The sequence below is a fragment of the Rana temporaria genome, chromosome 2 (genome assembly GCF_905171775.1).
Source record: "Rana temporaria chromosome 2, aRanTem1.1, whole genome shotgun sequence".
Classification (NCBI taxonomy): Eukaryota; Metazoa; Chordata; class Amphibia; order Anura; family Ranidae; genus Rana; species Rana temporaria.
In genome coordinates, this window is record NC_053490.1 from 318,248,124 (window position 1) to 318,274,564 (window position 26,441).

The 26,441-nt window shown below is 48.7% G+C and overlaps 1 protein-coding gene across 1 annotated transcript in view; it reads left to right on the plus strand.

The window, feature by feature from the left end:
- PTPN22 (protein tyrosine phosphatase non-receptor type 22) overlaps positions 1-24,700 on the plus strand; it is a 186,639-nt gene extending 161,939 nt beyond the window's left edge. The window contains exons 17-21 of the mRNA XM_040337464.1: positions 6,953-7,036; positions 7,240-7,349; positions 16,951-16,981; positions 18,852-18,923; positions 24,433-24,700. Coding sequence (XP_040193398.1) covers positions 6,953-7,036; positions 7,240-7,349; positions 16,951-16,981; positions 18,852-18,923; positions 24,433-24,497 — 362 coding nt within the window. The 3' untranslated portion in view covers positions 24,498-24,700. The remainder of the gene's footprint in view (positions 1-6,952; positions 7,037-7,239; positions 7,350-16,950; positions 16,982-18,851; positions 18,924-24,432) is intronic.
- Positions 24,701-26,441: the final 1,741 nt, after the last annotated feature.

Below are 26,441 nucleotides of genomic sequence, written 5' to 3' on the forward strand. Positions count from 1 at the left end.
CCCCAGGTGTGACCATGGGCGCTCCCCGGTGGCTATGGGTTGCAGCAGGCCCAACGGAAGGTGCCGAGGGGACTTACTTTGGGCACAAACGGAGCATGCCGCTACATATGCGGCGATGTCGGAACGTAGGGAAGGCCACCAGAACAGACGTGAAACAGCCCAGGACACCTGATTCTTACCAGGATGCCCCGCGGTCTTGGGGTTATGGTAGGTTCGCAACAACCGAGTGCGCAACTCCTCAGGCACAAAACATCTGCCGTTGGGTCTCCCAGAGGGAGCACCAGACTGAGCCGCCAAAATCTGCTCACCAAGGGGAGAGGTCAGGCTGGTGCGAATGGCGGCCAGGATCTGATTCGGAGGTATGACCGAAGTCGGTATAGATTCCTCCCTGGACAGCTCGGAGTACTGCCGTGATAAGGCATCCGCCCTGATGTTCTTGGAACCAGGTAGGTAGGAGACCACGTAATTAAAACGTGACAAGAACAGAGCCCATCTGGCCTGACGTGGTGTCAATCTCTTGGCCTCAGAAAGGTAGGTCAGATTATTGTGGTCCGTCAGGATGAGAACCGGAACCACCGAGCCCTCGAGCAAGTGCCTCCACTCTTTGAGAGCCTGCACTATGGCCAATAACTCCCTGTCACCAATCTGATAGTTGCAGTCCGCGGGTGACAGTTTCCGGGAGTAAAACCCACAAGGAAGCAGCGGACCCTCTGGTGTTCTACGCTGAGACAGAAGGGCGCCTACTCCCGTCTCAGACGCGTCCACCTCGAGGACAAAGGGCAACCCAGGGTTGGGATGAGACAGAATCGGAGCCGACACAAAGGCGGATTTTAGGGCCTCAAAAGCCCGGATGGCCTCAAGCGGCCAGACCTGGGAATTACTGCCCTTCCTGGTCAGATCCGTGAGAGGCTTGGCCAGCATGGAGAAGTCCCTGATGAACTTCCGATAATAATTGGCGAAGCCCAAAAAGCGCTGCAAGGAACGAAGACCACTGGGCTGAGGCCACTGTAAGACAGCCGAAACCTTCTCAGGGTCCATGGAGAACCCCTCAGCGGAAATGATGTAACCTAAGAAGGTTACCTGGGATCGGTGAAATTCGCATTTCTCAAGCTTACCGAACAGCTTGTTCTCTCGTAACCGTTGCAACACTCGCTTGACATCCAGAATGTGGGCCTCCATGGATTCAGAGTATACCAAGATGTCATCCAAATAGACCACCACACACTGCTGCAACAGGTCACGGAAAACATCGTTGATGAATTCCTGAAAGACTGCGGGCGCATTGCACAACCCAAAGGGCATAACCAAGGATTCATAATGCCCAGTCCTGGTGTTAAACGCGGTCTTCCACTCATCGCCCGCCTTGATCCTTACCAGGTTATATGCCGCCCTCAGGTCGAGTTTGGTAAAGACCGTGGCCCCCTTAAGGCGATCGAACAGCTCGGAAATCAAGGGTATCGGGTAAGCGTTCTTGATCGTGATGCGATTAAGGCCCCTGTAATCGATGCAAGGCCTCAACTCACCGCCCTTCTTTTTCACAAAGAAAAATCCAGCCCCTGCCGGGGACGAGGATTTGCGAATGTGACCACGGGACAGCGCCTCCATCACGTACTCCTCCATGGCCTCATTCTCCGCAACCGACAGTGGATAGACCCTGCCGCGAGGAGGAACGGCACCAGGTTGTAACTCTATGGCACAATCGTATGGGCGGTGCGGAGGTAGGGCAACTGCGCGCACCTTATCGAATACATCCCGGTACTCCTCATATTCAGGAGGCAACAGAGAGTCCGAGGAAGTACACAGCAACTTGACAGGCCCATGGATGCAACTAGCCCCACACTGTGGTGACCATGAGAGGATCTCGGCCGATCTCCAGTCGAAAGTCGGATTATGCTTCTGGAGCCAGGGGTACCCCAAGACCACCGAGTAGTGTGGAGACGAAATAACCTGGAAGCAGACCGACTCTCTGTGAACGGCACCAATGGCTATCCCCACTGGAAGGGTCTCATGAGTCACGTGTGACGGCTGGAGGGGTCTGCCGTCTATCGTCTCTAGAGCCAGCGGGGAACCTCGAGCCTGCAGAGGAATGGAATTGGCGGCAGCGAACGCACTATCAATGAAAAAACCACCAGCACCAGAGTCCACCAACGCCTGGGTCGTCACCGAGCCTCCGACCCAGGAGAGGACAACAGTGATCAGTGGTTTATCAACACGGGAAACCGGGGACGAGGAGACTCCACCCAAGATCTGCCCCCGACAGGATCTCAGGTGCAAGCGTTTCCCGGACGGTTCGGACATGCCAACCGAAAATGCCCACCGAGACCACAGTACATGCATCGGCCCTCGCGTCTCCGGAGTACCCTCTCCCCCTCGGACAGGCGAGCAAACCCCAGCTGCATGGGTTCACCCCCAGACAAGTCAACCCCAGGAGGCGTGGGAGGAGAGGGAGGCACGGGTGGGACAGCAAACGTAGGCGCCAAACTGTTAGGAGGCCTCCGCAGGCTCTCCTTAAAGGAAGGTCTCTCCCTGAGTCTGGTGTCAATCAAAATCAGGAAAGAAATAAGAGCCTCAAGCTCCACTGGTAGGTCCTTAGCTGCAACCTCATCCTTCAAGGCATCCGAGAGACCATGAGAGAAAGCAGCGACCAGAGCCTCATTATTCCAGCCCACCTCTGCTGCCAGGGTACGAAACTCAATGGCGTATTCGGCTACGGATCGTAATCCCTGTCTGACGGACATAAGGAGCTTCGCAGCAGAGGCGGCGCGAGCCGGCACATCGAATACCTTCCGAAGAGAAGCAACAAAACCGGAAAACTCGGCAACCACCGGATTGTTGTTCTCCCATAAAGGGCTGGCCCAGGCCAAGGCCTTGTCCGAGAGCAGCGAGATCAAGAAGCCCACCTTTGATCTCTCGGTGGGAAAGGCATGTGGCAGCAACTCGAAATAAATGCCCACTTGGTTAAGGAAACCTCGGCACTGAGTTGGCTCTCCCCCAAATCGCTGTGGAAGGGGGGCAGAACCGGTCATACCCCGAAACACTGCAGGCGCAACAACAGGTGTCGGGGTAGACTCTGGCGCAACAACCGGAGTGGCAGTAGGAGCGGGCCCAGGAGCGACAACCGACCCATCGGCAACGGAAGCGAAATGAACCGTGCGTTCAAGCAGGGTTTGCAACGCCACTGCGAACTGACCCAACAGGTAATCCTGCTGATCAAGTCTGGCAACCAGCGTGGGTAGCGAGGATGGCCCTGTACCATCAAAATTCATGGCTTGGTCCTAATGTTACGGAACCATGAACCAGACGTACAACAAGAGATAAGTGAAAATAAGAAGGCTTTATTGAAAATCAAGCTGTAAAGCAAAAGTCCAAACGGATGGTGAAACCAGAGGTCAGGAACCAGAAGGGTAGTCAGACGAAGCCAGGATCAGGAACCAGCAGGGAAGTCAGACGAAGCCAGGATCAGGAACCAGCAGGGAAGTCAGACGAAACCAGGATCAGGAACCAGCAGGGAAGTCAGACGAAGCCAGGATCAGAACCAGAAGCAGCAGCAGCAGTCTTAGAAGCATGTGAACACAGGAGGACCAAGCAAGGAACTGAAGCCACAGAGCTCCTATATATATGAGCCAGGCATCCAGCTCCTCCCAGTGGGAAGGAGGAGCCGCAGGGTGGGAGGCTACAAGAGACCTAGAAACCAAGATGGCCGCCAGCACATGTCAAACGAAGGAGACAAGAGAGAGGTAAGACCATGACAGTTGCCTCCCTGTCATGCCACCCAGGACCCTGTGGCTGTAAAGGTCCCAAGCCACAGACCCCCTTTGAAGCCTGCAATGCATCAGTCCTTGAGATGTTCCCATCTTTGGTCAAAATAACAGAATGTCTGCACAGTAGATGCCTTTGGTATTTGCTTTAATAAAGAAAATGTGAAAGTATTTTGAAGCAGTTCTTTCAGCCTTCCAAGTGGAGGCAGCAAAAACTTGAGGTTACAAACTCCATAAAAGGTAAAGCAGTTTAGTGGATAGAGGATAAGTTTGGGACTTTAAATAAAGCATATGATGAACCAACATACGCCTCCATCCCTGTTAATGGATAGAAGATGGAGGGGTTTGGGACTTTGAATGAGATGCGTTTTTTAGAAATAAGCAATAGTTCAAAAATAATTATATATATATATATATATATATATATATATATATATATATATATATATATGTTTCCAATAATATCCAGGCTTAAAATTACTGACCAATCGGGAACAAAACAAAATTCACCTGTCTAACAGTAAGCATTAAAAACAGAGGTTTAAACCACTAGTTAGTTGTGGTCATTTGAAGCAGAGCAAGTCAGGCTTGAAATCAGTAGATAAATGAAATATTTACATAATGTCTGAGGCTCCTTAGGTAGCTCCTTAGGTAGGTGCCTACTATACCACTTTATAAAACATGTATTGTAGTACTATAGGCAAAATCTTTTTTTTTTTTTTTTTGGATATAGTAAGGGAGGGTTATAACCCTGGTAAGGTTTATTTTTGCCATCTTTTACCCATTGGGGAGATTTCCCTTCACTTCCTGTCCCATAACCAAACAGGAAGTGAAAGGAAATCCCTGAAAATTAAGGGGATCTCATGTGGACTCCCAGGTCACCAGAACTAGTGTTCCCATTCAAAGATTTCCCCTCTATTACTTTTCTGGAAACAGCCCAAAATCACCTCTTTGAGGTGATTGTACCCAGATTAGTGCACTTGCAACAAGTACTGCTTGAGCCTTGAAGAAGCAGGTGCACTCCAAAAGAATGTCCTAGAAATTGGGATATTAGTGAAAATAAAAAAAATTATCACAGACAGTACTGAATTTTTCTTGCTACTCTCCTCTAACACTAAAACCTCGTACACACGACCGAGGAACTCGACGGGCGAAACACATCGTTTTCCTCATCGAGTTCCTTGTTAGGCTGTCGAGGAACTCGACAAGGCAAGTTTCTCCATTCCCGTCGGGGAAATAGAGAACTTGCTCTCTTTTTGGCTTGTCGAGTTTCTCGACAGTTTCCTCAACAAAAATGTACACACGACCGGTTTCCTCGGAAAAAAAATATCTCTTGCTGGTTTTTGCCGAGAAACTCGGTCGTGTGTACGAGCATGGTGTTTTCAGGCGCAAAGTCACGCAAATTTACCGCGATTTTTACAGTGTTTTTTACCGCGTTTTTGCAGCGATTTTATACAGGTCAAAAGGTTGCCAATCTAAAAAGCAGAAAAACGTCCCAGAACTTGTTTGAGCTTTAGGCGTTTTGGAGCGTATGGCTTCAGGCGTTTTGAAGTGGAGATGTTAACCATCTCCAAAGAGAATAATAGATTTGTTCCCCTCCAGCATTTTGTAGCTTCAGGCTTCAAGCTACAAAACGCTCAAGTGTGAATGGGGTCCCATTAAAAAATCACGGCAAAATCACGGTAAATTTGCATGACTCTCTGTCTGAAAACGCTATGCTCAGGTGTGAATGGGGCCTTATACCTTCCAGCTGCAGAGATTCCTTTACTTCTTCCTTGTTCTCATGTTACAATAAACCTTGTAAGGTTTATTTTTGCCATCTTTTACTTCCTGTCCCATAACCAAAAAGGAAGTGAAAGGAAATCCCTGAAAATTAAGGGAATCTCTTGGGGACTCCCAGGCCACCAGAACTAGTGTCCCCATTCAAAGATTTCCTCTCTATTACTTTTATTTTACTTAAGCACTGTTTGAACCTTGAAGAAGCAGGTGCATTCCAAAAGAATGTCCTAAAAATTGGGATATTAGAGAAAATTAAAAAATTATCACAGACAGTACTGAATTTTTCTTGCTACTCTCCTCTAACACTTATACCTTCCAGCTGCAGAGATTCCTTTACTTCTTCCTTGTTCTCATCTTACAATAAACCTTCTAAGGTTTATTTTTGCCATCTTTTAACCATTTGGGAAGATTTCCCTTCACTTCCTGTCCTATAACCAAACAGAAAGTGAAAGGAAATCCTTGAAAATGAAGGGAATCTCTTGGGGATTCCCAGGTCACCAGAACCAATCGAAGATTTCCCCTCTATTACTTTTTTGGGAACAATCCAACATGTAGGATTTCCTATACTTTCACTTTCAATGATTAGGGTAAACAGGACAAATATAATCTCCCAAACGAGGACACAAACAGCAATTAAAAACTCCATCACTCCTCTACCCAAAACTTAAAAAAAAACAAAAAAAAGGTTTTGCCTTTAGTTATACCTTAAATTAAGGATTTGTGTACATTAAGAGCCGATTCACACTGGGGCGACTAGTTAGGCAGCTGACAAGTCGCGCTTTGCTCTATTTAATGGAACCGTTAAAATAGGAGCGACTCAAGTCGCTCCGACTTAGAAAAAGGTTCTTGCACGACTTTGGGGGCGACTCGGGGTGACTTGCATTGACTTCAATACAGAACGTACGCGCGGCCGTTGCATTTTCTAACGTCGTCTGTAGTCGGCTTTTTCCGGCGTATAGTTAAAACTGGTATTTTGCGTCGTATAGATAGACTTGCCATGTTAAGTATGGCCGTCGTTCCCACGTCAAAATTTGAATTTTTTTTTTTTGCGTAAGTCGTTCGTGAATAGGGATGGACGTAACTCACAGCTAAGTTAAAAAAATGACGTCCTAGCGACATCATTTAGCGCAATGCACGGCGGAAAATTTTGGGACGACGCATGCGCAGCTCATTCGGCGCGGGGACGCGATTCATGTAAATGAATCACGCCACCTAATCGCCGATTTGAATTCCGCCGCCACAAATACACTACGCCGCCGTAACTTGCGGCGTGAAATCGTTGAGCATTTGAAATTCCGCCAGGTAAGGTCTCTGATACGCTGCACGGATGTAATTTTCTCTGGATCTGGCCCCATGTGTTTATCTTAAATATCTTGTGACATGCACCTGCTAATGAAAAAAAAATTATGTTTTAGGAAAAGCACGTGATAGATCTGCTTCTCCACCCCCTATACCAGAAAGAACGGAGGATTCCTACATTATTGCAGATGGAGCTATCAGTAAGTATGGATAATAGCATAGTAAAAAATAAACCAAAGTATTATTCTGTAAAGAGTCAACAAAAAGGAACAGTTTTGGCTGGGCAAAATTTGGTCAGCTTTAAGAAGTTAAGAAAGTAAAACAAAAAAGTAGAAATCGTCTATGAAGACAAAATATTTATAATGGTTGAATAGACCCAAATGACAAAGCTTTTGTGTTACAGATATGGAATACATTGTTTCTGATAATCCTCGCCCTGCACATCCCACTGAAACAGAAATCTCTGGTTCTGTCTCAACTTCAGAGCCTGCTAAACAAATTACCAGGAAAAAGGTAAAGTATTTAAGATGGCAGTTTGGAAACTTACAGTCAATCATAGGCTTTTAAATGATTGTGCATGACCCAACCATTGAATGTTTTTTTTTTAGGGAGCTGTCTATTTAAATGTGTTGGCATCAAACAGCACAACATCATACTCCCACTTTTTTTTTTGTGCGATTTGTCCTGCGACTTGGGACTAAAAAGTTGCATGAAAAGCTGTACCCTATGATTTTCAATGAGTACCATTCATATATGTGTAACTTCAAGTCACAGCGACTTCAAAGTAGTCCCTGCACTACTTTGGTCTGACTTTGGTGCGATCACAAGGTCTCTCCATTGCTCTCTGCAATGCAGGGACATAACTGCCTGCCTTAGTACTCCTAAGCCATTCATGCTTTCTGAACTAGATCAGCCTTTCTCAAACTTTTATACCTTAGAGCAGTGGTTCTCAACCTGGGGGTCGAATGATGATTTGTCAGGGGTCACCGAATCCTGGGATGTTCCATTCCCCCCACCAAGGAGTAAGAGAAGGAATAAAATAGAGAATACATGGAAGAGAAAAGAAAAAAGAGGGGGAGGAACAAAGAAAAAGGGAGAGAAAGAATAAGAGAAAGAACAAGAAAGATGACTAGAGAGAGGGATGGGGGACAAGAAATTAGGATAGAAAGAGCTAAAAGGCAAAGAAAGGAGAACAAAAAGAAAGAGGTATATCCTAAAATGTACCATAAGGGATTTTAACACTACGAGTGGAAGGGACTCAGGGAGCACTAAATGCCTGTGGGTTAGGGGTGCAAATTACTTGCTGACAACCCAAGTTATGAAAATAAATTTTACTGTTAGGGGTCCCCACAACTTGAAAAATGTTATCAAGGGGCCACGGCATTAGAAGGTTGAGAACCACTGCCTTAGAGGAACCCTTAGAAAATTATCAGGTCTCTGAGAACCCTTGCTAAAACCAATTAATTGGGGGTCTGAGAGGATGAACACCTCTGAGGTCCCTTTCACACTGGCTTTCCAATCAGGTCTGCCTGTTAGTTATTCAGGCGGACCTGATTGGACACTCCATTCACCTCTATGGAGCGGCGGATGTCAGTGGTGACATGTCCGCTGACATCCGCCGATATCCGATCCTGTCCGTGAAATCCAGACAAATGGTGACCCTATTTTCCGTCCGTCTAGAACGGGCATCACTAAATGGCGGCCCGCGGTCCGCGTCCGGCCCGAGCTGCTGCTCTTCACGGACCGCGGCGATCGCGCCATCTAGTCGACGCTTTTGTCCCCAGCCTCCTCCGCTATCATTAGCAGAGTAGAGGAGCGGGAGGCGGGACAATTCTGGACTGGGGGCGAGACCAGAGAGGTAGCCGCCTGTCACGTTAATCAGGATTTGATTGGCTGCTAGGAGGCAGTCCTAGCAGCCAATCACCAGTTCACTGAAAATTCAACCCGGCAGCTCCCGCGCCCCTCCCAGTGCTGCTGTGCCTTCAGTTCGCGATTGTCCCGCCTCCTGCTCTCCGCTCTGTGAAAGGTAGGGGTGGAGAGGGAAGGGAGGAAAATATATCTAAATGTGATGGATGGATGGGGGGGGCAGTGCTGTGTGTGTGGGGGGGGCAGTGCTGTGTGTGGGGGGGGGGGCAGTGCTGTGTGTGGGGGGGGGGGGCAGTGCTGTGTGTGTGGGGGCAGTGCTGTGTGTGTGGGGGCAGTGCTGTGTGTGCGGGGGCAGTGCTGTGTGTGTGTGGGGGGGGGGGGGCAGTGCTGTGTGTGTGGGGGCAGTGCTGTGTGTGCGGGGGCAGTGCTGTGTGTGCGGGGGCAGTGCTGTGTGTGCGGGGGCAGTGCTGTGTGTGTGGGGGGGGGGGCAGTGCTGTGTGTGGGGGCCGTGCTGTGTGGGGGGACAGTGCTGTGTGTGGGGGGACAGTGCTGTGTGTGTGGGGGCAGTGCTGTGTGTGGGGGGGGGGCAGTGCTGTGTGTGGGGGGGGGCAGTGCTGTGTGTGTGGGGGCAGTGCTGTGTGTGCGGGGGCAGTGCTGTGTGTGCGGGGGCAGTGCTGTGTGTGTGTGGGGGCAGTGCTGTGTGTGTGGGGGGGGCAGTGCTGTGTGTGTGGGGGCAGTGCTGTGTGTGCGGGGGCAGTGCTGTGTGTGTGGGGGCAGTGCTGTGTGTGCGGGGGCAGTGCTGTGTGTGCGGGGGCAGTGCTGTGTGTGTGGGGGCAGTGCTGTGTGTGCGGGGGCCGTGCTGTGTGGGGGGACAGTGCTGTGTGTGGGGGGACAGTGCTGTGTGTGTGGGGGCAGTGCTGTGTGTGTGTGGGGGCAGTGCTGTGTGTGTGGGGGCAGTGCTGTGTGTGCGGGGGCAGTGCTGTGTGTGTGGGGGGGGGGGCAGTGCTGTGTGTGCGGGGGCCGTGCTGTGTGGGGGGACAGTGCTGTGTGTGGGGGGACAGTGCTGTGTGTGGGGGGACAGTGCTGTGTGTGTGGGGGCAGTGCTGTGTGTGGGGGGGGCAGTGCTGTGTGTGGGGGGGGGGCAGTGCTGTGTGTGTGGGGGCAGTGCTGTGTGTGTGGGGGCAGTGCTGTGTGTGCGGGGGCAGTGCTGTGTGTGCGGGGGCAGTGCTGTGTGTGGGGGGACAGTGCTGTGTGTGGGGGGACAGTGCTGTGGGGGGGACAGTGCTGTGTGTGGGGGCAGTGCTGTGTGTGTGGGGGCAGTGCTGTGGGGGGGACAGTGCTGTGTGTGTGGGGGCAGTGCTGTGTGTGTGTGGGGGGGGGGCAGTGCTGTGTGTGTGGGGGCAGTGCTGTGTGTGCGGGGGCAGTGCTGTGTGTGCGGGGGCAGTGCTGTGTGTGCGGGGGCAGTGCTGTGTGTGTGGGGGGGGGGGCAGTGCTGTGTGTGCGGGGGCCGTGCTGTGTGGGGGGACAGTGCTGTGTGTGGGGGGACAGTGCTGTGTGTGTGGGGGCAGTGCTGTGTGTGTGGGGGCAGTGCTGTGTGTGGGGGGGGGGCAGTGCTGTGTGTGTGGGGGCAGTGCTGTGTGTGCGGGGGCAGTGCTGTGTGTGTGGGGGCAGTGCTGTGTGTGTGTGGGGGCAGTGCTGTGTGTGTGGGGGGGGCAGTGCTGTGTGTGTGGGGGGGGCAGTGCTGTGTGTGTGGGGGCAGTGCTGTGTGTGCGGGGGCAGTGCTGTGTGTGTGGGGGCAGTGCTGTGTGTGCGGGGGCAGTGCTGTGTGTGCGGGGGCAGTGCTGTGTGTGTGGGGGGGGGCAGTGCTGTGTGTGCGGGGGCCGTGCTGTGTGGGGGGGCAGTGCTGTGTGTGGGGGGGGGGGCAGTGCTGTGTGTGGGGGGGGGCAGTGCTGTGTGTGTGTGGGGGCAGTGCTGTGTGTGTGGGGGCAGTGCTGTGTGTGCGGGGGCAGTGCTGTGTGTGTGGGGGGGGGGGGCAGTGCTGTGTGTGCGGGGGCCGTGCTGTGTGGGGGGACAGTGCTGTGTGTGGGGGGACAGTGCTGTGTGTGGGGGGACAGTGCTGTGTGTGTGGGGGCAGTGCTGTGTGTGGGGGGGGCAGTGCTGTGTGTGGGGGGGGGGCAGTGCTGTGTGTGTGGGGGCAGTGCTGTGTGTGCGGGGGCAGTGCTGTGTGTGCGGGGGCAGTGCTGTGTGTGCGGGGGCAGTGCTGTGTGTGGGGGGACAGTGCTGTGTGTGGGGGGGACAGTGCTGTGGGGGGGACAGTGCTGTGTGTGGGGGCAGTGCTGTGTGTGTGGGGGCAGTGCTGTGGGGGGGGACAGTGCTGTGTGTGTGTGGGGGCAGTGCTGTGTGTGTGTGGGGGCAGTGCTGTGTGTGTGTGGAGGCAGTGCTGTGTGTGTGTGGGGGCAGTGCTGTGTGTGCGGGGGCAGTGCTGTGGGGGGGACAGTGCTGTGTGTGTGGGGGCAGTGCTGTGTGTGTGGGGGCAGTGCTGTGTGTGTGGGGGCAGTGCTGTGGGGGGGACAGTGCTGTGTGTGTGGGGGCAGTGCTGTGTGTGTGTGGGGACAGTGCTGTGTGTGTGGGGGCAGTGCTGTGTGTGCGGGGGCAGTGCTGTGGGGGGGGACAGTGCTGTGTGTGTGGGGGCAATGCTGTGTGTGGGGGCAGTGCTGTGTGTGGGGGGGGGTAGTGCTGTGTGTGGGGGGGCAGTTCTGTGTGTGGGGGGATGTGTGATAGGACAATACTGTGTGGGGTGATATGTGAAGGGGGTAATACTGTGTGGGGGGATATGTGAAGGGGGGCAGGGCTGTGGTGGGGAAGATGTGAAGGGGACAAGCAGCTGTGCACAAAATGTGGTGCTGCACAGTAAACGTGAAGGGGTACCATTGACTCCTAAATGCACTGAAATGCAAGGTGCAATTTCCCGCACATAAACGCAGCATGCAGTTTCCATGCGGCTGCATTTTTAAAAAAGATGCCAGGACCTTTTTCCAGCAGAAAACTCAGGCACAGCAACCCATTCAAACGAATTGTGTGTCGCGTCTGCACCCCTGGGCTGTGATGTAAAGAATCAGAGTAATTGCACAAAACTGCGATTCGGACCTCCGCTTGAAGAAAATTTTACTAATCGGACCTCAGTAAATTTTAATTCAATACCCCTGGTCTAGAACATTGGATCCGATGAAAAAGTACAGGCGGTCTGTTTTCATCCGATCTCCACATAAAGGAGAGCGGAGATCTGACAGGTCCGTCTAAGCACAGTGAGCGATGACAGACCTGTCATCCACCTGCTAAGCCGGGATCAGCAGATCGTTCCTTAGCTGAGAAGCCTGTGTGAAAGGGCCCTTACAGTGGTGGTACATATGCCACCCTTAGAGATAGCTACAAATATCATTGGTGTCATACCATTGATACTGCCAAGTGTCATTAGCCGTGGAACTATGTGGGCACAATCAAATGGGAGGTCTATTAGTTAAAGCTCAAGGAACTCATAGCAGCCTCTGGAAGAACCCTAGGACTCTCTGGTTCAGAATTGGCTAGACTAGATGATGCTGGACACCCTCCTGCCTATAAATGAAGAGGGCAAGTCTGGTTTGTTGCATTTTCTAAGGCACACTGTGAGAAGCTGCAGTATAATCATAGTAACCTATTTAAAGGGGTTGAAAAGGTTCATGTTTTTTCACCTTAATGCATCCTATGCATTAAGATGTAAAAACACCTGGCAATGACGGCCCCCCAGCTCCCCCATTTTACCTGCTGTGCGCATGTCCGATGTCCTCTTCTCCACAGAGTCTGGCTGTTAATTGACTAGATTGGATAGATTGATAGCAGCGCAGCCATTGGCTCTCGCTGCTGTCAATCACATTCAATGACGCCGCACGCCGGGGGGTGGGCCGAGTGATACAGTCGGCGGTTATAGCCACCGACTATATCACGGGAGTGCGCCCGCAAGCTAACCCCCTTGGGAGAGTGCGTCCCATGGAGGGGGTTAGCAGTGGCGTCTCCAGCTTTCATATTTAGGGGGGGCACATGGGGGGACAGGGACAAAAGTAGGGGGGCCAACTATAAAATGCAATTATATATATATATATATATCCTGGGGCCCTTTACTACGATCCCACTTTGGGTCCTTTCACATGTTCTGCAGTGAGCTCCCTTCCTACTATACTGGGGCCCCCCAGGGTGGAAAAAAACAAGAGATATATGTCACCAGCACACCAAGAAAATATAAGGGTCCAAAGCAGTGGGAGAACTATCATTGTTGCAAAGGTTGTCTTGCCACCGGGCCCTGGTGTTCTGCCACAGTGGGGATCCCCAGCTGTCCTGTCCCTGCTATTTACAGCGCTGGTCTGGCATCTGTCTCCTTGGTAGCGGCGGCAGTTTATTAGGATCTAGTGCTGGTGACATTATGGGTGCATGCAGGGGAAGGCTGGCACTATTGGTTATAGAGAGCCGAGCCCCCAGCTGGTCACCTAGCAGCAGTAATGCTGTATAACCTTTTCTGTTGACATGCTGATCGGCATGTGATCCAGGTGATGCTCCCAGTCAGATCTAATAAACATAGTATTTATTAGCATCAAGAGTACAACCACATAAATATAATCAACCGTATGATCAGCAGCCATGTGGGCTCTATGCCTGTAAAGTGTGGGCTTTGATCAATAAAATCACTGATATTTTTGACTAGGATTTGACTAAGAGCATCACCTGGATTGCATCCCGATCAGCATGTCAGAGAAGGGTCCACTGCTGCTAAGCAACATGCAGGGAGCTCAACTGTCTACAACCAATAGAGATGGGCTTGGGTGTGTTTGAAATCCCACATGCCCGATCCCGCCAGGAAGCCGACACTCCACAGTGCTAATCACAGGCAGTGAGACATTTCCTGATCTGTGCAGCTGCGGACCGGCAAATGTCTCACTGCCTGTGATTAGCGCTGTGCAGTGTGGGCTTCCTAGCGGGCTCTGGCATGTGGAATTTTGAACATGCCCAGCCCATCTCTAACAACATATTGTGCTGGCCCTCCTGTACATCAGCCCCATAAAGTTCAGCAGAAACTGTCTGAGATTTGAACCATTAATGAGCAGATTCTCTTATAATTATCACTAGTGGTTGCTGTATAGCCACTGGTAATAATCACTGTTTGTCGGGAGAATATAATTGCTGGGCAGAAGGGACATTCCCCTGTCACCACTGTCTGTTGATGGGGGAATCATGCAAGTTTCTTTCCTGCAATCTGTGGATGCAGGAAATAAATTTGCACAGTATATTATCTGCCTAACTGAAAGTGAAAGTAAATTGTGAATGTTTTGAAAGAACAGGAGAGGGGAGGGAGACAGATGGGGGGGGGGGGAGAGAAGGGATGGAGATAATGTAGTTCAGTGATTACAGTGTACTGCAGTCTGCAGTGCACACACTTAAACACGGTCCAGGCTAGAATATCTGGTTGTGTGAGCGCTCGCATTATGCAGTGTCGGCGAGCAGAGGGAGGGGGAGGAATCCCCCGCAGAGCTGACTGGGGACGCTCTCCCTCTCGGGGAGCAAAATACAAAAATTGCAAAAAAAATTTTTTTTTTGGGGAGGGCACATGGTGGGGCACAGCATGATGTTGGGGGGGTCAGGGCCCCCTCTGGCCCCCCCCTAGGGACGCCTTTGGGGGTTAGGTCTTGCAGGGAGGAGCCGAGACAGCCACTGATGGACCCCAGAAGACGAGGATCGGGGCCACTCTGTGCAAAACGAACTACACAGTGGAGGTAAGTATGACATGTTTGTTATTTAAAAAAAAAAACTTACAACCCCTTTAAGTCAAAGGCGTGCACAGGGGGTGTACTGGGTGTGCCTTGGCACACCCTTATCACCCCATGTGGCTCAGATTCCTCCTGCTAATATTTCACCAATGCCCCCCAGTGGAGATCCTACATTTTGTTTTTCAACGAATATAAAAATAAAATAATAAAAATTACTGACACCAACCTTTGCCCTACTAACACTGTCCATGTGTTATTACATTTTAAAATGTTTTTTACATTTATTTATAAAAGTATGTGTGTGTATATTACACGCACACACACACACGCGCGTGTGTTTGAGCTTTGGAGGGGAGGTCCTGCGAAAAAAATAAAAATATTAAAAAGCAAGCAGCTACAAATACTGCAGCTGCTGACTTTTAATAAATGGACACTTACCTGTCCAGCGCACCCGCAATGTCGGCAGCAGAAGGTGAGCAATCGCTCGTCTCTCTGCTGCCCCCGCCGACATCCTTGGTGAGGGAATCAGGAAATGAAGCCTTGCGGCTTCACTGCCCGGTTCCCTACTGCGCATGCGTGAGCAGCGCGGCTCATTCCCAATGGTCCCAGCTGTCTCCTGGTACCAGCGTGTTTCCCAGAAGGCAGTGGGGGGGGAGTGGAGTTACTCCCGTGGGAGTCTCTCCCGAAAGGTGGTGCAAATACCAGTATTATACAGGTATCTGCACCCCCCTCCCCCCTGAAAGGTGCCAAATTTGACACTGGAGGGGGGGAGGGTTACAAAAAGCGGAAGTTCTATTTTTGGGTGGAACTCCACTTTAAGTACATGAAAAGTGCCAGCATTACAGTGCAATATTGAAGGTATACTGGAGTACCTTTAATTATTTTCAACATGTATTCTGCCCTATCCTATTACATAGGGACATACAGTACAACCATTAACATTAGTCTCACCCTAGAACATGGGTGCTCAACCTGTGGTTCTCCAGCTGTTGCAAAACTACAATTCCCATAATGCCTCAGCCTTTGGGAGACATGCTTGTACCTGTCAGCGGCTTGCAATGCCTCATGGGAATTGTAGTTCCGCAACAGCTGGAGAGCCATAGGTTGAGCACCCATGCCCTAGAAGGTAGCTTACAGTCCCACACTCTACTCACGCCTCTGTATACAATCTAAGGCTTATGTGATTAGTCATCTCTTTATCTACCAGTATGTTTGTGAGGAAACATTGTAACTGGAAGAAAGTTGCACAGACATGGCTCATAACTACAAATTTTATAGAGATATTGTAACCAGCAGGACAGTGCTCACCACTCGCCACAGATCTACAGTTCAGCCAAACTGGAATGCCTAATTCTAGTAATGTTAACACATTACTAGTTCTTTTTATTTCATTATACATTGCCCTTTGACACTGCACGGCAGGCTTCTCACAAGGTATATAAGATATTCCTCCACAAGCACAACAGTTATATCTTTGGGTGAGAACCCTATTAAACTCACCATATTGCTATCTACATGATATTGGTTCAGTTGCACACAAACAGCAGTTTGTTTACTTTTCTAATTGCCTTGAAATAATTTTTGTTTTTCCTTAAGTAGTTGCCACCTGGCCACAGTACATTTAATGCGGCAAGGCGGCACGCCAATTTCATTCATAACAGCTGTGATTCGTATAGTGATGCTGTGATTGGCCCACAGCTATCATATGGTACCTGGGCCAATCACAGCACCCTGTACCATGTGATAGTTGTGGGCCAATCACAGCAAATAATAGTTAATCACAGCTGTGATCCACGACAAATGATCAGGGACCCCCGCTCAGGCTGACAGGTCCAATGAGTTGGATGTCACTGACTATTAAGGAAGCAGACAGGGGAAAGGTTTGTCTAGGCCCAAAGCAGGCTGTAGAAATAGGAAGGGATAGCCTGGCCACCTCACCCGGCCTGAGTGGTTAGCAGGTAAAATCAGCCTCAGCTCGATTCATCCACCATCTAGTACATCACAGCTGTTGTGACAGTAACCGATGTTCATCACTGTAACAGTATCAAAACAAGAAAAAATCCCCAATCACCCATCCCCCCGAGTAGTACAGTGTCCTTGGTGACTGAACTACCTTGATAAAAGTATGTTAAAAATATCTATATGTAAAAACGTGAGAGAAAAATACATGTAGGAACAAGCAGTAGTACTGCAGCCTAGGTCTTTATTCAGTGAGGAATAAATACAAGTGCCAGTTTGACAAGTAAAAACTGCACTTTGGTCTAGGAAAGCTTGAAGCAGTTTCAGTTGTTTTCCTTCTAAGTCTTCACTGTAACCATGACATACAGATATCAAAACTTATTTGGCATTCAAGCAGTTCTGTAAATTGAGAAAGCAGTATTTGACTATGCTTATTATTGTTAAAAGGTAATTATGCCAACGTTGTTTCTAAGATCAATTTTTCCATTTCCATTTAGAGTTTAAAGATACTAAAGAATGTAAAGAAAAGTAAGTGTTTCTTCTTAATGTTTGGAGTCTGGAATGAACTATACAAATATACATGCGCTAATGCAATATAAAGTATAACAGTTCCAATTATCATTCGATTTGTTATTTTTTTATAAATTAGAAAATAAATTTATGGTAAGAAGGTAAAACACCTTCCACTAACAGCATGTATCAATTTTAATCTAGTGCCCTAGTATGGTGGATGTTTTGTTGTTCCTCTCTGCTGTTATAAAGACTAACCTGTATTTATGTTAGATTTTTTCATCTATTATGACTCTACACCACTGCTGGTGATTTTGCAGGGGTAGCCTGACAGTGAGCTTCAGTCATTGGGTTCTGTGCGGAGCACTTTGCAGACTTACGGTAGTTAAAGCAGAGTTCCACCCTAAAGTGGAACTTCCACTCATCGTATTCAAAAACAGGTATCCTTCCCCACTTCCGGGAGTCCGGCCGTGGCCATGACGCAGCCGTGACGTCACTGCGGGGCTCCCTCCTCCTCCCCTGGCCGCTGGGCTAATAGGAGAGAGGAGCGGGCCTCACGCATGCACTGTAGGGTTCCCGGCGTGAAGCCGAAAGGCTACACTGCCGGGTTCCCTTACCCGCAATGGCAACGGCATCACCCGACAGCTGATGTTTCCCATCGAGGGACACCAGGACAGGTAAGTCTCCATTCATTAAAAGCCAGCAGCTGCAGTTTATTTTTTTTGCCCGGAACAGCCCTTTAAAGGGGTTGTAAAGGTTTGTTTTTTTTTATTTTCGAAATAGGTTCCTTTAAGCTAGTGCATTGTTGGTTCACTTATCTTTTCCTTCGATTTCCTTTCTAAATGTTTTTTTTCTTTGTCTGAATTTCTCACTTCCTGTTTCTCCTCAGTAAGCTTTCCACCATCATCCGAGCCGTTCTGGCTGGGGGTTAGTCAGCATGCTCGCCCCCTCCCTTGGGACTACATCCCTGCGGGGAGACATTCTAAAATGTTCTAAAAAAACATAAAACTTCCTTTACCTTAGTGCAGTCTTCCTTCACTTACCTCATTCTTTCGATTTTGCTTTTAAATGTCCTTATTTCTTCTGAGAAATACTCACTTCCTGTTCTTCTGTCTGTAAATACACACCGTAATGCGAGGCTTTCTCCCTGGTGTGGAGAAAGCCTCTTGAGGGGGCGAGCAGGAGTGTCAGGACGCCCACTAGTACACAGCTCCTTTCTCTATCTGCAAAGTAGAGAGTGTCCTGACTTGCCTGCTCGCCCCCCTCCCCCCTCAAGAGGCTTTCTCCACACCAGGGAGAGAGCCTCGCATTATGGTGTGTAGTTACAGACAGAAGAACAGGAAGTGAGGATTTCTCAGAAGAAATAAGGACATTTAAAAGCAAAATGGAAGGATGAGGTAAGTGAAGGAGGACTGCACTAAGGTAAAGGAAGCTATTTAGGGATTTTTTTTTTTTACCTTTACAACCCCTTTAAGTTCTACTGGGTGGATGTTTGTCTTGTCTGATGCCAGCTTTAGGCATAAGGTCCTTTTAGGTGGCTTTTTAAAGCTGCAGGGGGGGCCCAGTTTATGTTTCTATTCTTCCTGTAAATGTTTGTTTGTTGTTGGAATTGTTTTCTTGGAGTTCATTGAGGGGCACAAGCCCCACCCTCTGTGTTTATGATCATGCCCTTGGTAATGCTTTGCTCCAAAACTGAGGCATACTAGCGGTGGAAGGGTCATCTAGGGTTGGCCTACTTTTTTTTTGCCAATGTCCAATCCTACTATAGACAGCTGTCCTATTGTCCTCTTGTAGACAAATACATCACATAATAAAATATTTAAAAACTGATAGTTAACAAATAAAATTGTATTAAATATTAAGAATTATTCTTTTAATTATTTCAAAGATGTTTGCAGTTTGGCAAAATCAGAATCGGATTCTTCACAGTCAAGTGGTCCATTTTCATTCCTAAACTTTGGTAAGGATTTTGTTCATGGCCTTGTTTGTTGACCTTGTATAGTAAGCTCAGTAACCAACATGCTTTTAGTTATTTTCAGTTTAGCATAGCCAGCACAATTCAGTCTACAAAATTGATCAGTCCACAGGAGTTATTTCTATTACAACATTGTTCTTTCTTCTAATAAAAAAATATGAACAAACAGCTATGCTTCCTTGGCCTCCTGCATTTTTTACAAGGACAATGAAACCTGTGTTGAGAAAAATACAGTGGCTGCCAGGGCTGGACTGGGACAGAAATTTGGCCCTGGACTTCATCCAGACTGGCCCACTTTGACAGGTCTCTCCCATGGCGGCCGGACAACTCCCGCACCCCCCCGGCCACCCAAGCCCCCTCTCCCCCTTCACTAGCCACTAGCCGTTCTACTTTTATTAGAGTGGAACAGTTGGTACTAGTACTCTTATAGGCAGTACCAGTGGGGAAAGTAGACATTATTTCACCCGGGGCAAAGAATCAGTTTGGTGCCCCCCCCTCCCCCCCTTAGGGGACAAGATTAGGCAGAAGTGAGAAACTCCCATGTCATAGCTGTTGAGTCAGCTGTCTGCCCCCCCATGCTCCTCTGTCGTCCCCCATGTTCCTCTGTCGCCCCCCCCCTGCTCCTCTGGTCCTCCCCCTGCTTCTTTGTTCCCCCCAGGTGAGCGCTGCGGGGAGGGAGAGACATAGGAGCAGAGGGGGCGGCATTCCGCTGTCACTGAAGCCAGCCCACTGAGCCATCGGCCCACCGGGAAACTCCCTGTAGTCCCAATGGCCAGTCCATCCCTGGTGGCTGCCATTGCCAACCTCCTCCTAAAAATACTGGTTTCCTACTTGTTTCTGCATTCATTGCCTTCTGAACCAATGATCTGGAAAAAGCATGCCAATTAGAAGGTCAGACTGAAGTCAGATATTGAGAACTACATACAAGTTTTGTATCAGGTACTCGCATGGGGGGCTTCTTTACTAAAACTTAAAGGGGTTTTCCACCCATTTTTTAAGTTTATTAAAAGTCAGCAGCTACAAAAAGTGTAGCTGCTGGCTTTTAATAAACTGACACTTACCTGCTCCAGCGTTCCAGCGACGCGCCGGCCGGGGGTCCGCTCCTCTCCCCCCCCTCCCCGGCCGGGGTCTTCATTGTCACTGTGGGCACCCAGCCATGACAGCTTTCGGCTTCACGGCCGGGCACCCACTGCGCATGCGCGAGCGGCACTGCACATGCGCGAGCGGCACTGCGCATGCGCGCGCGGCCTGGCGCTGCGCTGTTTGATTGGACAGGCGATCGCCTGGGACCTGTCACGTGTCCCAGGCTAACACCTACAGGGAGGGGCTGCCAAAAGGCGATATGACGTATCGCCTTTGCAGCCCCTCGGCGGAAGGAGGAAGTGGGACAGGAAGTCCCCTTCTCCTGAAGCCCCCCCCCCCCCCCCCCCCCCCAAAAAAAATGACATGCCAAATGTGGCATGTAAGGGGGAGAGGAGTGGGTTAAGAGGAAGTTCCATTTTTGGGTGGAACTCCTCTGTAACCTCCCTGGCGGTATGATTCTTTCAGAAAAAACATGCTGAAAGCGGTACCATTATTTGCAAGGAAATTTGGCGTTTTATATTGTAGGTCTGTCATTTTTAGAAATAACTCACTTAAATCTGACCAAACAAGCTTCTAATAGGCATCCCGGGTATGACATTTTTTAAAAACAAAATTATAAATTATAATATAATAAATAATTATAAATAATTATAACAAATAATAATATAATTATAATAAAAATTATTCAATAATGTAATCAAATCAAAATCACTGAAATTTGCTCAGTTGCAGAATTGTTGCTGTCATTATTTTTTTTTTTTATGACGAATTTCCCCACAAATCGCTATCGCACAATTCTGCAAGTGATTATAATTTATTATCGCTGTTTTTTAGCTGATCTAAAACTATTTTTGACATAAAGGGACACTTTTGGTTGCTATGGACAATCTACAGTTTGCAGGGAGAAAGAAACGTTTTTATTATATAAAATGACATGCATGACACAGGACAGACCACTAGGGACAAGGGGGGTGTGTTTTTTTTACATACAGTACTGTAATCTATAAGATTACAGTATACTGTATGTATAGTGTTTGTTTACTTTTTTGAATTTGGCGCCGTTCTCCGTCCCCGTGCGTCGTAACGTCGCAGGGAACGGAGATCGGCGTCACACGGAGGCACTGTGTGAATCGAGCAAAGTCCCGCTCGCTCACACAGCGCGGTGGCATCGCTGGATCCAGGGATAAGGTAAGTAAAACTCCCTGTACATCCAGCGAGGCGAGCCCGAGTCTGACTCGGGGTTACCGATCCTAGCCCAAAAATCTCACCCCGAGTCAGACTCGGGAACACCGCTCAGGAGGTTAAGAGTGCAAAATCTGGTGCAGCTCTGCATAGAAACCAATCAGCTTCCAGATTTTATTACCAAAGCTTAACTGAACAAGCTGAATTTAGAAGCTGATTAGCTACCATGCACAGCTGCACCAGATTCTGAGTGCTGCAGTTTTAGTAAATCTTCCCAAACAATGTATTTGGCAACTTGCACTATGTGAAAGTAGTAACCCCCATGCTCTCTTAATACATGTGCCTATTAGACACAGATGTTAGTTTCCATTTCCTGAAGATACAGCACAGAACTGCTTCTAAATCTAAAGCCTCGTACACACGCTCGTTTTTCTCGGCAAGAACCAGCAAGAAATTTGCTGGCAGAGCTTTGCCGAGTAAACGGAGCGTGTGTACGAGGCTTCAGGTTTCTCGACAAGAAAACTGCCCAGAATCTAGACGAAAAAAATAGAGAACATGTTCTCTATTTTTCTCGTTGTGAGATTTTCTGCAGTTTTCTTGCCGAGAAACCTGAGAGTCTGTATACTTACCTGTCACGGTGGAAACCCGCACATGCTCAAAATGACTTTGACGCATGCTCGTCGTACGCGATGACGTCACTGCATTCTTTCCTTTCAAGAGAACCTCGTTTTTTTTGAAACGTGAGTCTGTACACTCGGGCGGCAAGATATTCTTGCCAAGAATCTCGTCAGGGAAAACAATGTTTTTTTCCTGACGAGATTCTTGCCCGTGTGTACAGGGCTTGAGACTCCTTTCACACTGGGGTGTTTTTCAGGCCCTTTTGGGCTAACAATAGCGCCTTTAAAGCACCTGAAAACATCTCCCCTGCATCCAATAGAGAATCTGTGGCAAGACTTGAAAATTGCTGTTCTCAGACTCTCTTCATCCAACCTGACAGAGGTTGAGCTATTTTGCAAAGAAGAATGGGCAAAAATGTCACTCTCTAGATGTGCAAAGCTGGTAGAGACATACCCAAAAAGACTTGCAGCTGTAATTGCAACGAAAGGTGGTTCTACAAAGTATTGACTCAGGGGGGCTGAATATAAATGCACGCCACACTTTTCACATATTTATTTGTAAAAAATAAATAAAAAACATTTATCATTTTCCTTCTACTTCACAATTATGTGCCACTTTGTGTTGGTCTGTTACATTAAATCCCAATAAAATACATTTAAGTTTTTGGTTGTAACGTGACAAAATTTCGAAAATTTCAAGGGATATGAATACTTTTTCAAGGCACTGTAGGTGTTTATTTTTAACGCCCTCATTGAAATTCATTGTTGTTAAAATCTTTTATGACATACATTTAGAGCCCTTTACACTTCAACCCCTGCTAGCGTCCGAAGAAAGGGTTAATAGCCCTCGAAAAGCGCAGCTGCCGAAATGCTGTCAATGTGCCTGTGTCGATGCCGCCTCTGGCTTGCGTCAATTGCATGTTTGACATCAGTTTGAGATGTTTCTGTGATCATTCAGAATTCATTGATAGGTGCATTTGACTTGCAGTTGACCTTCTAACTTGCATGTGACCTGTTTTAATTGGCTATTGCAATCCTGTGGACATGTATGTTCTAAACCTGTAAATCTGAAGTTAACAAATGCCCATCAACAAAAGATTAGAAGGGTGACTGAAATAAATAAAAGCAAGAAAAGAAAAAATATCTGCATTAAAATACAATCAAAACAATTATACTATTAATGTGAAACTTTTTTTTTTAAAGCCAAGCTTTAGCCAAAACCTTTTAAAAGTTTTCAATAGATTGGGTAAGATGCAGAACATCTGTCAGGTTTTTTTTTTTGTCTGTGCCCTCAGTGGGGAAATCTTCTTTCATTAACTCTCACAGTGACACCAAAACAGTAAATGAGTGTGCAGGTGTCAGTACCACAGCAATACACGCATACAAAAAAAATACGCCAACTGTTCTAACCCCTACTCATTCTACTACATAAATATTATTTTATTATATCCAATAATATCCCATCTTTGTGACACCCTATCACTGATACAGGGTAAATCTCTACCAACAAGGATAAAAGATGGCAATAAAAATGGGGGTTCTAATTAGGGTTGTCCCGATACCACTTTTTTGAGACCGAGTACAAGTACCGATACTTTTTTTCAAGTACTCGCCGATACCGATTACCGATACTTTCTTTAAATGTCATGTGACAGTATTTATTTTTTTTACATTTTGTTTTGTGTTTTTTAGGGGGGGGGGTATCAGTGTGTTTTTTTATTTATTTATTTATTTACATTTTATTTTTATTTATTTAAAAAAATATATATTTATTGCAATTTTTTTTTTTTTAATCAGCCCTGTTGGGGGTCTTTGGAGAGATATCAGGGGTCTTAACAGAACTCCAACATCTCCCCTTTAAGACAGAGAAAGGGACTAAGGACACATATTCCCCAGTCCCTTTCTCTGCAGCCTCAGCTGAAATGAATGGAGGGAAGCTCCTCTCCATTCATAAACGGAAGCATCGTAAACACAGGTTCGATGCTCAGTTATATGAATGGACAGAGTCAGTCTCCTACCTCCGCGCTCCATCCTGACAGATTGAGGGGGGAGAGAGGACAGCACTGAACACAGGGGGGAGTGAGGACAGAGCTGAACACGGGGGGGAAGAGCACAGCACGGAACACGGGGGAAAGAGCACAGCACGGAACACGGGGGAAAGAGCACAGCACGGAACACGGGGGAAAGAGCACAGCACGGAACACGGGGGAAAGAGCACAGCACGGAACATGGGGGAAAGAGCACAGCACGGAACACGGGGGAAAGAGCACAGCACGGAACACGGGGGAAAGAGCACAGCACGGAACACAGGGGAAAGACAACACAGCACGGGGGAAAGATAGCACGGGGGGGAGAAGACTTGCAACTCCCCTGCCTACCCAGGTATCGGCTGAGGCATCGGAGCATTTCCCCCGAGTACAAGTACCCGGGGAAATGCTTGGTATCGGTCCCGATACTGATACTAGTATCGGTATCGGGACATCCCTAGTTCTAATCCTTTTCAACCATATTCAAAAAAAAAAAAAGTTTTGGCTAGAGTTGGGTTTTAATTACATTGAAAAATACACAAAAAATATAATTTTGGTTTCTATTGTTTTTCTTTCTATCGCTAGGATTTGGGAATCGATTTGCTAAACCAAAGGGTCCTAGAAATCCACCACCAACGTGGAAGATTTAATGCAACCTCACAACGTGTACTTTGGAACAGCTGTCACCTCCTATTCCATGCTGCATTTTAATTGTAAAATATTACAACTTTGAGTTGTTCCTTTCCTACATTTGGGCTAATATGTAGAATTTAATGTTTGCAAAGCATTTACATTTATGATACACCTAGAAAGAGTGCACCTACTGCCATGCACTTCTTTGAAAATTGGAAAGACTCTGGGGCAAATCCACAAAAGAGATACTCCGGCGTAAGCCGTCGTATCTCTGGTTCTAACTTTGGAACTGATCCTCAGAAGCAGTTTTCCTAAGTTAGGCAGAAGATCCGACATCTGTAAGGGACTTACACTGCCGGATCTTAGGATGCAGTACCGCATCCGCCACTGGGGGCATTTCGAGTCGAAATGCCTCTGTTAGTATGCAAATTAGCACTTAGGGCGATCCTCAAAGCTTTTGTCCCTAGTTTTTTCGCCGTAAGTGTTAGTTTGCCTGGTGTAAAACTAGGGCTGCTTTTACAAGGTGTAAAGTTAGTCACACCTTGTAAAGGCCCATTCAAGCGACGGCATTTGGTATGCATTCCCGAGGGAGAACTCCATGCCAATTTTCAATGAAAAAAACGGCATGGGTTCCCCCTCAGGAGCATACCAGGCCCTTAGGTCTGTTATGGGTTGTAAGGAGACCCCCCTCCGCCGCAAAATTGACGTAGGGGGTCCCCCTACAATCCATACCAGACCCGTATCCAAAGCACGCTACCCGGCCAGCCAGGAAGGGAGTGGGGACGAGCGAGCGCCCCCCCCCCTCCTGAGCCGTGCCAGGCCGCATGCCCTCAACATGGGGGGGTTGGGTGCTCTGGGGCAGGGGGGCGCACTGCGGGCCCCCCCACCCCAGAGCACCCTGTCCCCATGTTGATGAGGACAGGACCTCTTCCCGACAACCCTTGCCATTGGTTGTCGGGGTCTGCGGGCGGAGGCTTATCGGAATCTGGGAGTCCCCTTTAATAAGGGGGCCCCCAGATACCGGCCCCCCACCCTAAGTGAATGGATATGGGGTACATCGTACCCCTATCCATTCACCTGTAGGCAAAAAGTAAAAGTTAATAAACACACAACACAAGGCTTTTTAAAATATTTTATTATTCTGCTCCGGACGCCCCCCCTGTCTTCGTTATTAGCTCAATTACCAGGGGGGGCTTCTTCTTCCGCTCTCCGGGGGTCTTCTCCGCTCTCCGGGGGTGTTCCGCTCTCCGGGGGGGGCTTCTCCGGACTCCGGGGGGCTTCTTCCATCTTCTCCCCTCTTCCGCTCTTGACTCGGCGAACCCCGGTTCTTCTGCAGCTCTCCGGTGCCTTCTTCTTCAGCGCTGGCTGCCTGCTATGTTTGTGTGTTAGCTCGATTTCAAACAGGCAGCCGGCGCGGTCTTCTGTGACGTCAGGGTCTTCTGGTCTTCTGTTCTTCCTATGTTGCCTCGTCGCCTGTTGTCGCTGTAATGATGGAAGCGCGCCTTGCATCACATTTATATAGGCATCGCCGTCCCATCATGCTCCGGTAGGTACCCACGTGGTGGGTGCACGTGGGTAGGCACCCACCACGTGGGTACCTACCGGAGCATGATGGGACGGCGATGCCTATATAAATGTGATGCAAGGCGCGCTTCCATCATTACAGCGACAACAGGCGACGAGGCAACATAGGAAGAACAGAAGACCAGAAGACCCTGACGTCACAGAAGACCGCGCCGGCTGCCTGTTTGAAATCGAGCTAACACACAAACATAGCAGGCAGCCAGCGCTGAAGAAGAAGGCACCGGAGAGCTGCAGAAGAACCGGGGTTCGCCGAGTCAAGAGCGGAAGAGGGGAGAAGATGGAAGAAGCCCCCCGGAGTCCGGAGAAGCCCCCCCCGGAGAGCGGAACACCCCCGGAGAGCGGAGAAGACCCCCGGAGAGCGGAAGAAGAAGCCCCCC